General features: G+C 41.6%; 1 protein-coding gene across 1 annotated transcript in view; it reads right to left on the bottom strand.

Annotated features, from left to right (window-relative positions):
* Window positions 1–7,632: 7,632 nt before the first annotated feature.
* LOC121546778 (EF-hand domain-containing protein D2) overlaps window positions 7,633–14,154 on the bottom strand; it is a 58,213-nt gene continuing 51,691 nt past the window's right edge. Inside the window, exons 2-4 of the mRNA XM_041858015.2 lie at window positions 11,055–11,202; window positions 8,638–8,772; window positions 7,633–8,324 (exon numbers count right to left, since the gene is read on the bottom strand). Of these exons, the coding sequence (XP_041713949.1) occupies window positions 8,193–8,324; window positions 8,638–8,772; window positions 11,055–11,202 (415 nt within the window). The 3' untranslated portion in view covers window positions 7,633–8,192. The remainder of the gene's footprint in view (window positions 8,325–8,637; window positions 8,773–11,054; window positions 11,203–14,154) is intronic.

A 14,154-nucleotide genomic window follows, 5' to 3' on the forward strand; every position in this document is an offset into this window, starting at 1 on the left:
CCCCTGGGTGCACGTTTTGTTTTTTGCCCAAGCACTATACAGCTGCTTCCAATAATCAAAGCTTGATGATGAGTTGGTTATTTGAAACCATTTCTGTATAGACCTCGCTTTGTGCATGGGGGCAATGTCATGCTGAAACAGGAAAGGGACTTCCCCAAACTGTTGCCACAAAGTTGGAAGCACAGAATCATCTAGAATGTCATTGTATGCTGTAACGTTAAGATTTCCGTTCACTGGAACTAAGGAGCCTAGCCCGAACCATGAAAAACAGCCCCAGACCATTATTCCTCCTCCACCAAACTTTACAGTTGGCACTGCATTGGGGCAGGTAGCGTTCTCCTAGCATCCGCCAAACCCATATTTGTCCATTGGACTGCCAGATAGTGCAGCTTGTTTCATCACTCTAGAGAACGTGTTTCCACTGCCCCAGTAGAGCGGCCCCGTTCTGTAAGCTTGTGTGGGCTACCACTCTGCGGCTGAGCCGTTGTTGCTCCTAGGCGTTTCCACTTCACAATAACAGCACTTACAGTTGACCGGGGCAGCTCTAGCAGGGCAGAAATTTGACGAACTGACTTGTTGAAAAGGTGGCATCCTATGACGGTGCCACGTTGAAAGTCACTGAGCTCTTCAGTACAGGCCATTCTACTGCCAATGTTTGTCTATGGAGATTGCATGGCTGTGTGCTCGATTTGATACAGTCATACTTTTGGCCATGTAGTGTATAATTATGGCTCTGGGTGTACCTAATGGGTTCATTTCGGGTTGTTAAATACAGTAGTATGGCTTGGTACATCATGACGTGGTTGACATGAGGATTCACTATTGGTGATGGAAAGACATTGGAGTGGTTTGAGGTACACTAAGAAATAGAAACAAGTGTTTTCATGACCAAATTATCTAAACGTTTGTTACTTCAAATGTATGTAGCAAACAAGTATTACTAATGACGATTAAGGTTACACTTTCACAAATCATTCGTACCCCTGGCACAGTGATTGATCCAAGCTTTACAGATTGGACTAGGAACACTTGTTTTTAACTGGATCTGTCTCCAATATATTTGGGTCTTCCCAGATGATCAGACTGCTTTGGAATCCTGGTACAGAGGTGTCCTGATGAAAGCAGAGTTAGTGTGTACAATATAAGGGGCTTATACTCATCTTTATGGTACCTACTTTTTGTGGGCTAGCAGCAGCTCCTTGTGCTGCTCCTGGTGAGTCCTGGAGGCCTTGATAGGGTTGGACTGTGGTCCTGAGGGGCCCTCGCCCGAGCTTCTGTCATTGAACTCTGCTTTGACACCATTATCTGGGAAATGCAGTAGAGCATGGACTCTACAAGGTGTCGAAAGCGTTCGACAAGGATGCTAGCCCATGTTGACTCCAATGCTTCCCACACTTGTGTCAAGTTGGCTGGATGTCCTTTGGATGGTGGACCATTCTTGATACACATGGGAAACTGTTAAGCGTGAAAAACTGAGCAGCGTTGCAGTTCTTGACACACTCCAACCGGTGCATCTGGCAGCTACTACCATACCCCGTTCAAAGGCACTTCAATCTTGCCCATTCACCCTCTGAATGGCACACATACACATTCCATGTCTCAATTGTATCAAGGCTTAAAAGTACTTATTTAATCTGTCTCCTTCCCTTGATCTACACTGATTGAAGTGGATTTAACAAGTGACATCACTAAGGGATCATAGCTTTACCTGGATTCACCTGGTCTGTCTATGTCATGGAAAGAGCAGGTGTTCGAAATGTTTTGTACACTCAGTGTACAATATAATGTGTTCTGTTTGCTATAGTATCCCTGTGGTAATTCAAGTAGGAATACAAGCATGTGTTGTATATATGCAAATGTTTAAAAAAAAGAAGAAAAACTGTAGCATTTGTAGAGAAAAAAAATAGGCATTTGTCTGATGGGCGATATACAACCTGAGAATATGTGACCTGATAGACCTTTGTAGAGTGTAAAAAATATATATATATTTACAAGTATACACAGAGTAAAGGGCAAAACTGATCTCTGCTGTGGTAGTGGTTGTGTGAATGGGCGTTGTGGTTCAGCGTTCTGGTCCCGAGACATATGTTGGGTGTTCTTGGGAGGGGTGGGGTGGACGCGTTGTGGCTGTTAAATCAATCGTTTAAAAAAAGAGAGAAAAAAAAGAGATATTCTAACCCTGATCATAACTGGCTGCCGACATCAACAACACTGATCTCAATTCAAAGACAAGGACAGTTAACTATATTACATTATGCAATGCATACACAACATATACCACCCCTACCTTGTCACAACACAACTGATTGGCTCAAATGCATTAAGAAGGAAAGAAATTGCACAAATTAACTTTTAACAAGGCACACCTGTTAATTGAAATGCATTCCAGGTGACTACCTCATGAAGCTGGTTGAGAGAATGCCAAGAGTGTGCAAAGCAGTCATCAAGGCAAAGGGTGGCTACTTTGAAGAATCTCAAATATAAAATATATTTTGTATTTGTTTAACACTTTTTTGGTTACTACGTGATTCCATATGTGTTATTTCATAATTTTGATGTGTTCACTATTATTCTACAATGTAGAAAATAGTAAAAATAAAGAAAACCCTTGAACTTGTCTGGTACTGTACATTTGTCAAACCTGTACTCATTTGTGTTGTATAGATCTAAACATTTTAGTTGATTGTCACCTGAGAGCAGTGAACGTGCCACTCATTTACCAAGCTGCCCTTTATCTGCACATCCTCATTGTCGTCACACATGAGGGCACGGGTTCACTAATGTTGGGATCAAGCTTTGGTTAGAGCTGTGTAATAAAAATGACAATTTTACATTTGGAAGGATAAAGGATATGACATGGCAGGTGTTTTTACATTTATAAGTAGGCCACTAAAATCCACTAACAGAGAGGATATTGGCTTTTGGCAGACATGATGATGAACAAAATGGCCAATTCAAAATGTTAGTTCACAATCTCACTGGATTGGAGAATAGCAAGACTCACAGTAAGCATACACTGACAAAGGGAAACAAAGTGAAAAATAATAAACGTAACCACGCTTCAAATTAAAATGTTTTTTAATTGCCACAAGAATAATCATACATTTTAGTAAGAAAATCAAAAAGAAAAGGTGTATTATAGAGTAGCCACACATTTTATCAGCCTAAAAGAAGTCAATACAATAACTTTCAATAACGCAAAACAGACTTGATGATGCCTGCAAGTAAAATCACATTTTTTTTTGTTTCTAAAAATTGAACTTTGAAAAAGTATGACCAATCGAAGCAAAAAAAAAATTGCTAATCTTTCAAACTACATTGTTACAATTACAGACCAAAAGAGGGGAGCTAAAGTAAGGTACATTGTAACTTTACTATATAGTACCCTGAGTATAGTTCATCATGCTAAATCTAAATCTCCTATTCCATGGTCAATAGAATGATTTCCTCGAATGTTATGAAGACAACTTTTAAATCCCTCTGACTTGACAGTGGAATGAGAGTAGTGGAATGGTAAGTAGACAAAACTTTTTTGGCACAATTTCCCTGGACCCCTGGAAATGATGAACAACACAACATAGAATAAATCAAGATGTGGGAGAAAATAAAAATGTAGAGGAATGACAGAAACAAGCATGGTCTCCACTGTGTGTTTTGTGCCGGGGAGAACGACTGTTTCCTCTCATTTAAGCCACATAAGTTCAAGGCCGACCACGGTACTGCAGGCATTGTTTGCAGAAAACAGGATCCCCCCCATTATAGTGAATGGAAATCTTACAAAAAATTATAAGACAATCATAGTACCAATAATTGCTTCCAATACACAAGATGTATGTCCTTGAACCAATTATATATTTTTTTAAATCGCACACAGAAGTAGTTAAGGTTAGTTGCTAATGGTAGCCTGCAGTACCCTGGTTGGCCTTCAACTGGAGTTACTCAATGAGAGGGGGCAGCCCTGAGCTATCCTGCAACGTCACTTCCTGGAGTATAGCGCTCCATGAAACGCCATCTTAACTGACTTCATTTGGCTTCAATGCGCTATTGAGTCTTCACATAGGAATAAATGGTGTCACATGATAGATGGCTTTGTCCCTTCACATAGTAATTGGTTTGTGTGCACTCGAAACCCTCTCTCTGTTCTCTCACATTGCACCCTGGACTGGTCCCAGATCTGTTTGAAGTGTATTAGCCCAGTGTTTCCCAACCCTGGTCCTCGAGTACCCCAACAGTACACAGTTTAGTCGTATCCTTTAACAAACACACCTCATTCAACTCATTGAGGGCTTGATGATTTGTTGTCAAGTTGAATCAGGTGTGCTTGTCCAGGGTTACAATAAAACATTTGTACTGTTGGGGGTAGTCGAGGATCAGGGTTGGGAAACACTGTATTAGCCAACTCCTATTGTGAAGGTAATACAGCTAATACTGATCAGGGACCAGGCTCATTGCACTCCGTTCTTTCCCTCAGTCAGAACAGGGTAAAGGTACATCAAAAGAGGAGGAGTGACGTAGTGTGAGAATGCATCATGGAATCACATCGGTAGTCTAGCTTTCACAGGACAGAATAGGACACAGTGCATATAGGCAAAACTGCATGTCCAGAGGACAGTGGAAGAAATCTACAGGTTTCCACTATTGACAACATCTGAAGACATTTGACACAGAATCACTGTTCACAAACTAGTCTCTGCATTGCAATATATATATATATATATATATATATTATCACACAGAATTACAACTGGCCAACCACCCATCACCAGGAAGTGGAGTAACCAGTGGATATTATTATAATACTTTTTTTACCAGGAGACCCGCTTGTGGGCAACATCCACATGCAGAACATTTCACAAAATCACACACCATACAAAACTAAAAGAATTAAAAAATATATATATTATCATGAAAAAATATTATAATCTTTATACACAACCTCTCAGTTGTACTGTTAAAATGCATAACATTTTCTGGATAGGGGCTCTCATGAATGATATGACAAAATAGTCTACTTTCTACCCCTGTCAATAAATGTATGAATAAATGACTGGGATTTAGTCTATACATTTAATAAAGCTACAGCCGTGTTTGCATTAAACAAGGTTAAATTGAAGCATATCAAAGCTCTGTTTTAATCAACTCTTTGAAAAGGCCAAATTAGTGCAAATTTGCAGATCTCCAACTATGTTAAAAAACAATGATAGATAGCCATTCACTATACTTGCTTTGTGAAAGCCTGGGCCAAACTAGCAGACATTATGCAATCCCTCTAGAAGTCCAATTGAATCTGGTAGGGAGGATTAAAAGTAGCACATGGTCAGTCAGTAGTTGAACTGGTTGGTACCAGGGGGCTGTCAAGGCTCAAGCCAGGGAACCATTTTAGTGGGTTAATAAGATTGTCAGAACTTGAACTTAAGTGCCCATGCAAAACACACTGCTCAAAATGACCACCACCACGCATGCAAAGAAATCCATCCCCCAAAACCAAACCCTTCTCAACACCCACCACGACAAACACTAAAAATAGAGCTATTTTAGGCATTGAACTACTCTTCTACGTTAAAATGAGATCGAGTGTCTGGAAAGAAGTGTGCACAGATGTATTTTCTCTCACAGCATAGGGAATGCAGCTCTGGCTAGCTGTTTTTTTCCCTCTCCAAGCATCCAGGGTACAGTGAAACTTGTGCCTTTCAGAAAGCGCTTCCTACAGGAAATGACATCATGTATAGTGCGCAATCGTCACTGGTCCCAAGTAATACAATGGATTGGATAAGACCTCTTTTGAACATACGTTCACAATTCAGATTCACTGGAATCACCGGTAAGTAAATAATTTAATAAAGTTAAGTTAAAATGCAATCCTAGTTGTTCACAACATCATATTACTAAAAATGCATTCATATTTTCATTCACATTCCCTTAGTCACAACAGAAAACACAGAGCTAAAATCAACAGCTATGCTAGTGGCACATAACCGTAAAGTAATGAAATAAGAATTCTTATCTACGGGAGATACAGTCGTGGTCAAAAGTTGAGAATGACACAAATATAAATTTTCACAAAGTCTGCTGCCTCAGTTTTTATGATGGCAATTTGCATATACTCCAGAATGTTATGAAGAGTGATCAGATGAATTGCAATTAATTGCAAAGTCCCTATTTGCCATGAAAATGAACTTAATCCCCAAAAAACATTTCCACTGCATTTCAGCCCTGCCACAAAAGGACCAGCTGACATCATGTCAGTGATTCTCTCATTAACACAGGTGAGAGTGTTGACGAGGACAAGGCTGGAGATCACTCAGTCATGCTGATTGAGTTGGAATAACAGACTGGAAGCTTTAAAAAGGTGGGTGGTGCATGAAATCATTGTTCTTCCTCTGTTAACCATGGTTACCTGCAAGGAAACGTGCCGTCATCATTGCTTTGCACAAAAAGGGCTTCACAGGCAAGGATATTGCTGCTAGTAAGATTGCACCTAAATCAACCATTTATCGGATCATCAAGAACTTCAAGGAGAGAGGTTCAATTGTTGTGAAGAAGGCATCAGGGCGCCCAAGAAAGTCCAGCAAGCGCCACGACCATCTCCTAAAGTTGATTCAGTTGCGGGATCGGGGCACCACCAGTGCAGAGCTTGCTCAGGAATGGCAGCAGGCAGGTGTGAGTGCATCTGCACACACAGTGAGGCGAATACTTTTGGAGGATGGCCTGGTATCAAGAAGGGCAGCGAGGAAGCCACTTCTCTCCAGGAAAAACATCAGGGACAGACTGCAAAAATATATTCTGCAAAAGGTACAGGGATCGGACTGCTGAGGACTGGGGTAAAGTCATTTTCTCTAATGAATCCCCTTTCCGATTGTTTGGGGCATCCGGAAAAAAGCTTGTCCGGAGAAGACAAGGTGAGCGCTACCATCAGTCCTGTGTCATGCCAACTGTAAAGCATCCTGAGACCATTCATATGTGGGGTTGCTTCTCAGCCAAGGGAGTGGGCTCACTCACAATTTTGCCTAAGAACACAGCCATGAATAAAGAATGGTACCAACACATCCTCCGAGAGCAACTTCTCCCAACCATCCAAGAACAGTTTGGTGACGAACAATGCCTTTTCCAGCATGTTGGAGCACCTTGCCATAAGGCAAAAGTGATAACTAAGTGGCTCGGGGAACAAAACATCGACATTTTGGGTCCATGGCCAGGAAACTCCCCAGACCTTAATCCCATTGAGAACTTGTGGTCAATCCTCAAGAGGCGGTTGGACAAACAAAAACCCACAAATTCTAACAAACTCCAAGCATTGATTATGCAAGAATGGGCTGCCATCAGTCAGGATGTGGCCCAGATGTTAATTGACAGCATGCCAGGGCGGATTGCAAAGGTCTTGAAAAAGAAGGGTCAACACTGCAAATATTGACTCTTTGCATAAACTTAATGTAATTGTCAATAAAAGCCTTTGACACTTATGGAATGCTTGTAATTATACTTCAGTATACCATAGTAACATCTGATAAAAATATCTAAAAACACTGAAGCAGAAAACTTTGTGAAGACCAATATATTTACATTTGACATTTTAGTCATTTAGCAGACGCTCTTATCCAGAGCGACATACAGTTATTGAGTGCATACATTTTTCATAAACTTGTGTCATTCTCAAAACTTTTGACCACGACTTGCATCACAGATCTATTATCTGACAGGGCACATTTCTCCAGCATGTATCCAATCCATTGTATCACAGCAGCCAAGTCGTTCAAGATTTATGTCCAAATTGGACGTCTATCCATGTCCTGAGGACGTCAGGAAATGCCTATCAGAACTGGCCACTAGGGGAAACAGTGAGCGCCTTTACAATAAAGTAGGCTTGGGTTTTGCTAGGCCGTTGTGGATGGGCGTAATCCCATGACTGAATCAGAAGGTTGTGTGTTCGATCCCAGGCTGGCTTTTTATTTTAACCCCATCTCAAACCTCAACCATTACCTTAACCATTTGGAATGAATGCCTAAACTTAACCTTTGACTTCGAAATTTGATGTTTGGAGATATAGAAAAATACAGAGCAGCAGGAGCAACAAAAACACTTCGAAATTTGACGTTTGGAGCAACTTCGACAATGTACGTTTGGAAAAGGTGAATGAACGTCTAATAAACGGACGGACAGATGGAGGTGGATCAGTAAGGGGGCTGAGGAAGAGGTCATTTGAAGGCCGACTGGATGTTCTTGAAGGCAGCTTGCCTCTGCTTCTTCTCCTCTGCCTGCTTCTTCTTCTCCTCCTGCTCATGCCGGATCTCCGCCTCAAATTGGCTGCCCGCGTTGACGGCCGCCACCTGTCGAAGGGAGAGCGAGAGGCAAATTTGAGTCGTACCAGGAGGTTATCAACAATTAATTGTTGTTTATGGTTTTGTCTACCCTTCATTTAATGATATTAATTTTATAGACCTTCAAACATCCCTACTCAACTAATGTATCAAGTCAATTCATTGTTGTATTTTTTCTTGTTTATTGAAAATGATAGACATGAATGAAGAGGCAGATCGAGGGGAAACCGTGTAGAAGAGCCGTTAGAACGGGATTAGATCCCATGCTTGTGCTGAGGGTGGCAACCAACCTTTGACACGGAGGAACAGAACTTGAACTCACTTTGGCTTCAAAGAAGGTCTTGGCTCCCTTCACTCCCTCAGTGGACACGTCGATCTCTGAGAGCCGAGCCAGAACACTGAGACCGCTGTCCTCCGCTAGCTCCCCTGCTGCTGACTTCCTGAAGATCAAGAGGAACTGGAGGGAGGGAGGGAGGAAAAGGGGGGAGCGGAAGAGTGGACTGTAAGTAAACCAGAATCCATACAAGTTCTGTACATGTTCTTATTTTGGTTTTACAAGCAGCCAAATGGATCACATCACAGAAGAAAAAACCCTAAAACGACCAAAAACAAAATGTCAGAGCTCGCACTAGAGGTCTTCACGGATCCACCTGTACCCGAATACCCGAGATCCGATCCCCGAGCGGTTCCAGAATTCTACTTTAATACACATTAGTGAATTTGTCCCAATACTTTTAGTCCCCTAAAATGGGGGGGACTACAGTGGGGAAAAAAAGTATTTAGCCAGCCACCAATTGTGCAAGTTCTCCCACTTAAAAAGATGAGAGAGGCCTGTAATTTTCATAATAGGTACACGTCAACTATGACAGACAAATTGAGAAAATTTTTTCCAGAAAATCACATTGTAGGATTTTTTATTAATTTATTTGCAAATTATGGTGGAAAATAAGTATTTGGTCACCTACAAACAAGCAAGATTTCTGGCTCTCACAGACCTGTAACTTTTTCTTTAAGAGGCTCTTCTGTCCTCCACTCGTTACCTGTATTAATGGCACCTGTTTGAACTTGTTATCAGTATAAAAGACACCTGTCCACAACCTCAAACAGTCACACTCCAAACTCCACTATGGCCAAGACCAAAGAGCTGTCAAAGGACACCAGAAACAAAATTGTAGACCTGCACCAGGCTGGGAAGACTGAATCTGCAATAAGGTAAGCAGCTTGGTTTGAAGAAATCAACTGTGGGAGCAATTATTAGGAAATGGAAGACATACAAGACCACTGATAATCTCCCTCGATCTGGGGCTCCACGCAAGATCTCACCCCGTGGGGTCAAAATGATCACAAGAATGGTGAGCAAAAATCCCAGAACCACACGGGGGGACCTAGTGAATGACCTGCAGAGAGCTGGGACCAAAGTAACAAAGCCTACCATCAGTAACACACTACGCCGCCAGGGACTCAAATCCTGCAGTGCAGACGTGTCCCCCCTGCTTAAGCCAGTACATGTCCAGGCCCATCTGAAGTTTGCTAAAATGCATTTGGATGATCCAGAAGAGGATTGGGAGAATGTCAGATGAAACCAAAATATAACTTTTTGGTAAAAACTCAACTCGTCGTGTTTGGAGGACAAAGAATGCTGAGTTGCATCCAAAGAACACCATACCTACTGTGAAGCATGGGGGTGGAAACATCATGCTTTGGAGCTGTTTTTCTGCAAAGGGACCAGGATGACTGATCCGTGTAAAGGAAAGAATGAATGGGGCCATGTATCGTGAGATTTTGAGTGAAAACCTCCTTCCATCAGCAAGGGCATTGAAGATGAAACGTGGCTGGGTCTTTCAGCATGACAATGATCCCAAACACACCGCCCGGGCAACGAAGGAGTGGCTTCGTAAGAAGCATTTCAAGGTCCTGGAGTGGCCTAGCCAGTCTCCAGATCTCAACCCCATAGAAAATCTTTGGAGGGAGTTGAAAGTCTGTGTTGCCCAGCGACAGCCCCAAAACATCACTGCTCTAGAGGAGATCTGCATGGAGGAATGGGCCAAAATACCAGCAACAGTGTGTGAAAACCTTGTGAAGACTTACAGAAAACGTTTGACCTGTGTCATTGCCAACAAAGGGTATATAACAAAGTATTGAGAAACTTTTGTTATTGACCAAATACTTATTTTCCACCATAAATTGCAAATAAATTCATTAAAAATCCTACAATGTGATTTTTCTGGATTTTTTTTCTCATTTTGTCTGTCATAGTTGACGTGTACCTATGATGAAAATTACAGGCCTCTCTCATCTTTTTAAGTGGGAGAACTTGCACAATTGGTGGCTGACTAAATACTTTTTTTCCCCACTGTATGTACAAAAAGTTCTGCAATTTCTAAACGGTTCACCCGATATGGATGAAAATACCCTCAAATTAAAGATGACAGTCTGCACTTTAACCTCAGTCCTGGTATCATTTCAAATTCAAATTGTCACTGTCCCAATACTTTTGGAGCTCACTGTATCTAATCAATGGAAGATGGAATTAAAATGACAGAATGAAAAGTTAAAGGAGAAGGATAGGCTACAATGACCAAGAGCCAACAGGTAAGTTGCTACTTAATATTCAGAATGGAGTTGTTATTTGTAACTGTAGGATGAGAAAGCGCATGCACGCACCACTGACTCATTTTCCATACAAGTATTAATTGAAGTGTGATGGGCAAGTGCTTGTGCAGTCTCATCTTGACTCACCTCTCTGAAGCTCAGCTTGTTGTCCAGGTCCTCGTCCACCTCCTTGATCATGTTCTTCAGGCCCAGGTGTGTCTGAGGTGCCCCCAGCTTCTCCATCATCAGCTTCAGCTCCATCAGGTCAATGAAGTTGTCCCTAGCCGTGTCGTACCTGGACACACACACAGAGAGGAAGAAAGAGGGGTTAGCCTTGTTAGCCACTTCTAATGTAGGAATGTAAAAGTATCTGTCCAGTGTTCCAGATTGTTTATTACCCCAAAATTAAAATATGAATTAAATATACTGAACAAAAATATAAACGCAACATGGAAAGGGTTGGTCCCATGTTTCATGAGCTGAAATAAAGATCCCATGAATGTATTTCCCTCAAATGTTGTGAACAAATTGGTTTACATCACTGTTAGTAAGCATTTCTCCTTTGCCAAAATAACCCATCCACCTGACAGGTGTGGCATATCAAGAAGTTAATTAAACAGCATGATCATTACAGAGGTGAACCTGTCAGGTGATGGGGACAATAAAAGGCCACTTTAAAATGTGCAGTTTTGTCACACAACACAATGCCACAGATGTCTCAAGTTTTGAGGAAGTGTGGAATTGGCATGCTGACAGCAGGAATATCCACCAGAGCTGTTGCCAGAGAATTGAATGTTCATTTCTCTACCATAAGCCGCCTCCAACCTAATTTTAGGGAATTTGGCAGTATGTCTAACCGGCCTCACAACCACAGACCACGTGTAACCTTGACAGCCCAGGACCTCCACATCCGGCTTCTTCACCTGCGGGATCATCTGAGATCAGCCACCCCGACAGCTGATGAAACTGAGGAGTATTTCTGTCTGTAATAAAGCCCTTTTGTGGGATTTTATTTAATTCTGATTGCTTGGCCTGGCTCCCAAGTGGGTGGGCCTATGCTCTCCCAGGCCCACCCATGGCTGTGCCCCTTTCCAGTCATGTGAAATCCATAGATTAGGGCCTAATTTATTTATTTAAATTGACTGATTTCCGTATATGAACTTTAACTCAGTAAAATCGTTGAAATTGTTGCATGTTGCATTTATATTTTTGTTCAGTATATAGAAAAATTTGAATTAAGGATCTTAAAAAGCAGCTTTTCTCGGTGACCCTGCTTGGCCTGTAAGGAAATAAGTGGTTTGGGTGTAAATTGTTTTAAAAAAAAGATTTCACAGTTCAGCCAATGAGACGCGCATACAATTGGCTATTCAAAAGTGACCCATCCACCCCCAACGTCTTTCGGTCTTATGTTAAAACATTTGAATTTGTTTTTTGTTTTTTTTACATTGGATAAAAGTCCAGACTCAGAGCTTCCAAATAGCATATCATACACTGTAGTTGGAGGAAACATGGGGAAGTAATGCTGCTTTAACTCCCTAGAGTCGATATCCGCGGCCTCGCATACATCTAATTAGCATAATACAAAAATCCCCATCAAAATCCGTCAGTTTAAAGCTAGAGATATGTTTTTTTCATTGGATGTGTCTTAATCCACTGCATCAGCAGATGTCACACTTCCGCAGAGCCAGCGCAGTGTTTGTCAGACCATGAAACATCCCGAAAATCGGTCTTCTCACGAAAACGTCTGTAGCGTCCGAATGGTTTGGCCTACAAACTATTATAAAAAGATGACTCTCACGAACACGATGGTGTTCTCAGTTTTGCTCTACGACACCCACAAGCGTCTTGGGACTCGTCTTAAGTCGGTACAGCCGATCTGACAACTTCTGTCTATAGGGTCCGAACAGTTTGGGCTACCCACTAATATGACCCCTCTGTGGAAAGGTGAGTCTCTCACGAACATGTCGGTCCTTTTGCTCTAGGATGCTCACAAGCCTCGTCTGAAGGTCACCCGGTACCAGTAAAAAAAATATATGAAAGTATACAGTGCATTCGGAAAGTATTCAGACCCCTTGACTTTTTCCACATTTTGTTACATTACAGCCTTCTTCTAAAATTGATTAAATAATTTTTTCCCCTCAATCTACACACAATATGTCAAAGCGAAAACAGGTTTGTAGAAACTTTTGCTAAAACCCTGATCACGCATAAACAGAGTTAATTTTCATAGCAGCCATGTTGTATTCATTCTAGCCTCTTTGCACTCTCCTCCTCTCACCTTTTCCCTTCGTTTGTGGACTTAAATGAACAACACATCAGCTGTATGTGACCAGGCGAAAAAACCTTCCCAAGGCTAACCATGTCATAACCGCTACAAACAGCCTATATCGTTGTCCCCATATTAGCTAAAGTAGCGTCCTAGTCAACATAGCTAACAGAACTAATGCGTTAGTAAACCCGCTACAGTTAGACCGGCGGGCCCCGGTGGCAATAAATTAATAAAACCAAAAGCTTACCTTGACTTGGAAGAGTTCCAGTGTTGTGTTGGATAGTCATAGCAAGCTAGCTAACATTGCATCCCTCTGAGCCGTGTGTTTGAGTAACTAAACTAGCCAGCTGCATTTGCTAGCTAAGTAAGTGAAACTGAAAAAAAATTACTTTCATTGTCTTCTTCATTTTTGAAGAAATTACTTTGTTGAAAACGGTTCAACTATTGTCTCTCTCTCTCTCCGAGTCAACTACTCACCACATGTTATGCACTGCAGTGCTAGCTAGCTGTGGCTTTTGCTTTCAGTACTAAATTAATTATCTGATCCTTTGATTGGGTGGACAACATGTCAGTTCATGCTGCAAGAGCTCTGATAGGTTGGAGGACGTCCTCTGGAAGTTGTCATAATTACTGTGTAAGTCTATGGAAGGGGGTGAGAACCAAGAGCCTCCTAAGTTTTGTATTTTAGTCAATGTACCCAGAGGAGGACGGAAGCTAGCTGTTCTCCGGCAACACCGTGGTGCTACCCTACAGAGTGCCGTTGAGGCTACTGTAGACCTTCATTGCAAAACAATGTGTTTTAATCTATTATTTGGTGACATGTAAATATATTTAGTATAGTTTTATCTAAAAGGATAACTTTTTCAATGTTTTACCGTTTTTATTTCTATGAAATTCACTGAGGAGGATGGTCCTCCCCTTCCTCCTCTGAGGAGCCTCCACTGCAAGACTCTTCCTAAAGCAGGCCACCCAGCCAAA

Source organism: Coregonus clupeaformis, chromosome 30 (assembly GCF_020615455.1).
Source record: "Coregonus clupeaformis isolate EN_2021a chromosome 30, ASM2061545v1, whole genome shotgun sequence".
NCBI lineage: Eukaryota > Metazoa > Chordata > Actinopteri > Salmoniformes > Salmonidae > Coregonus > Coregonus clupeaformis.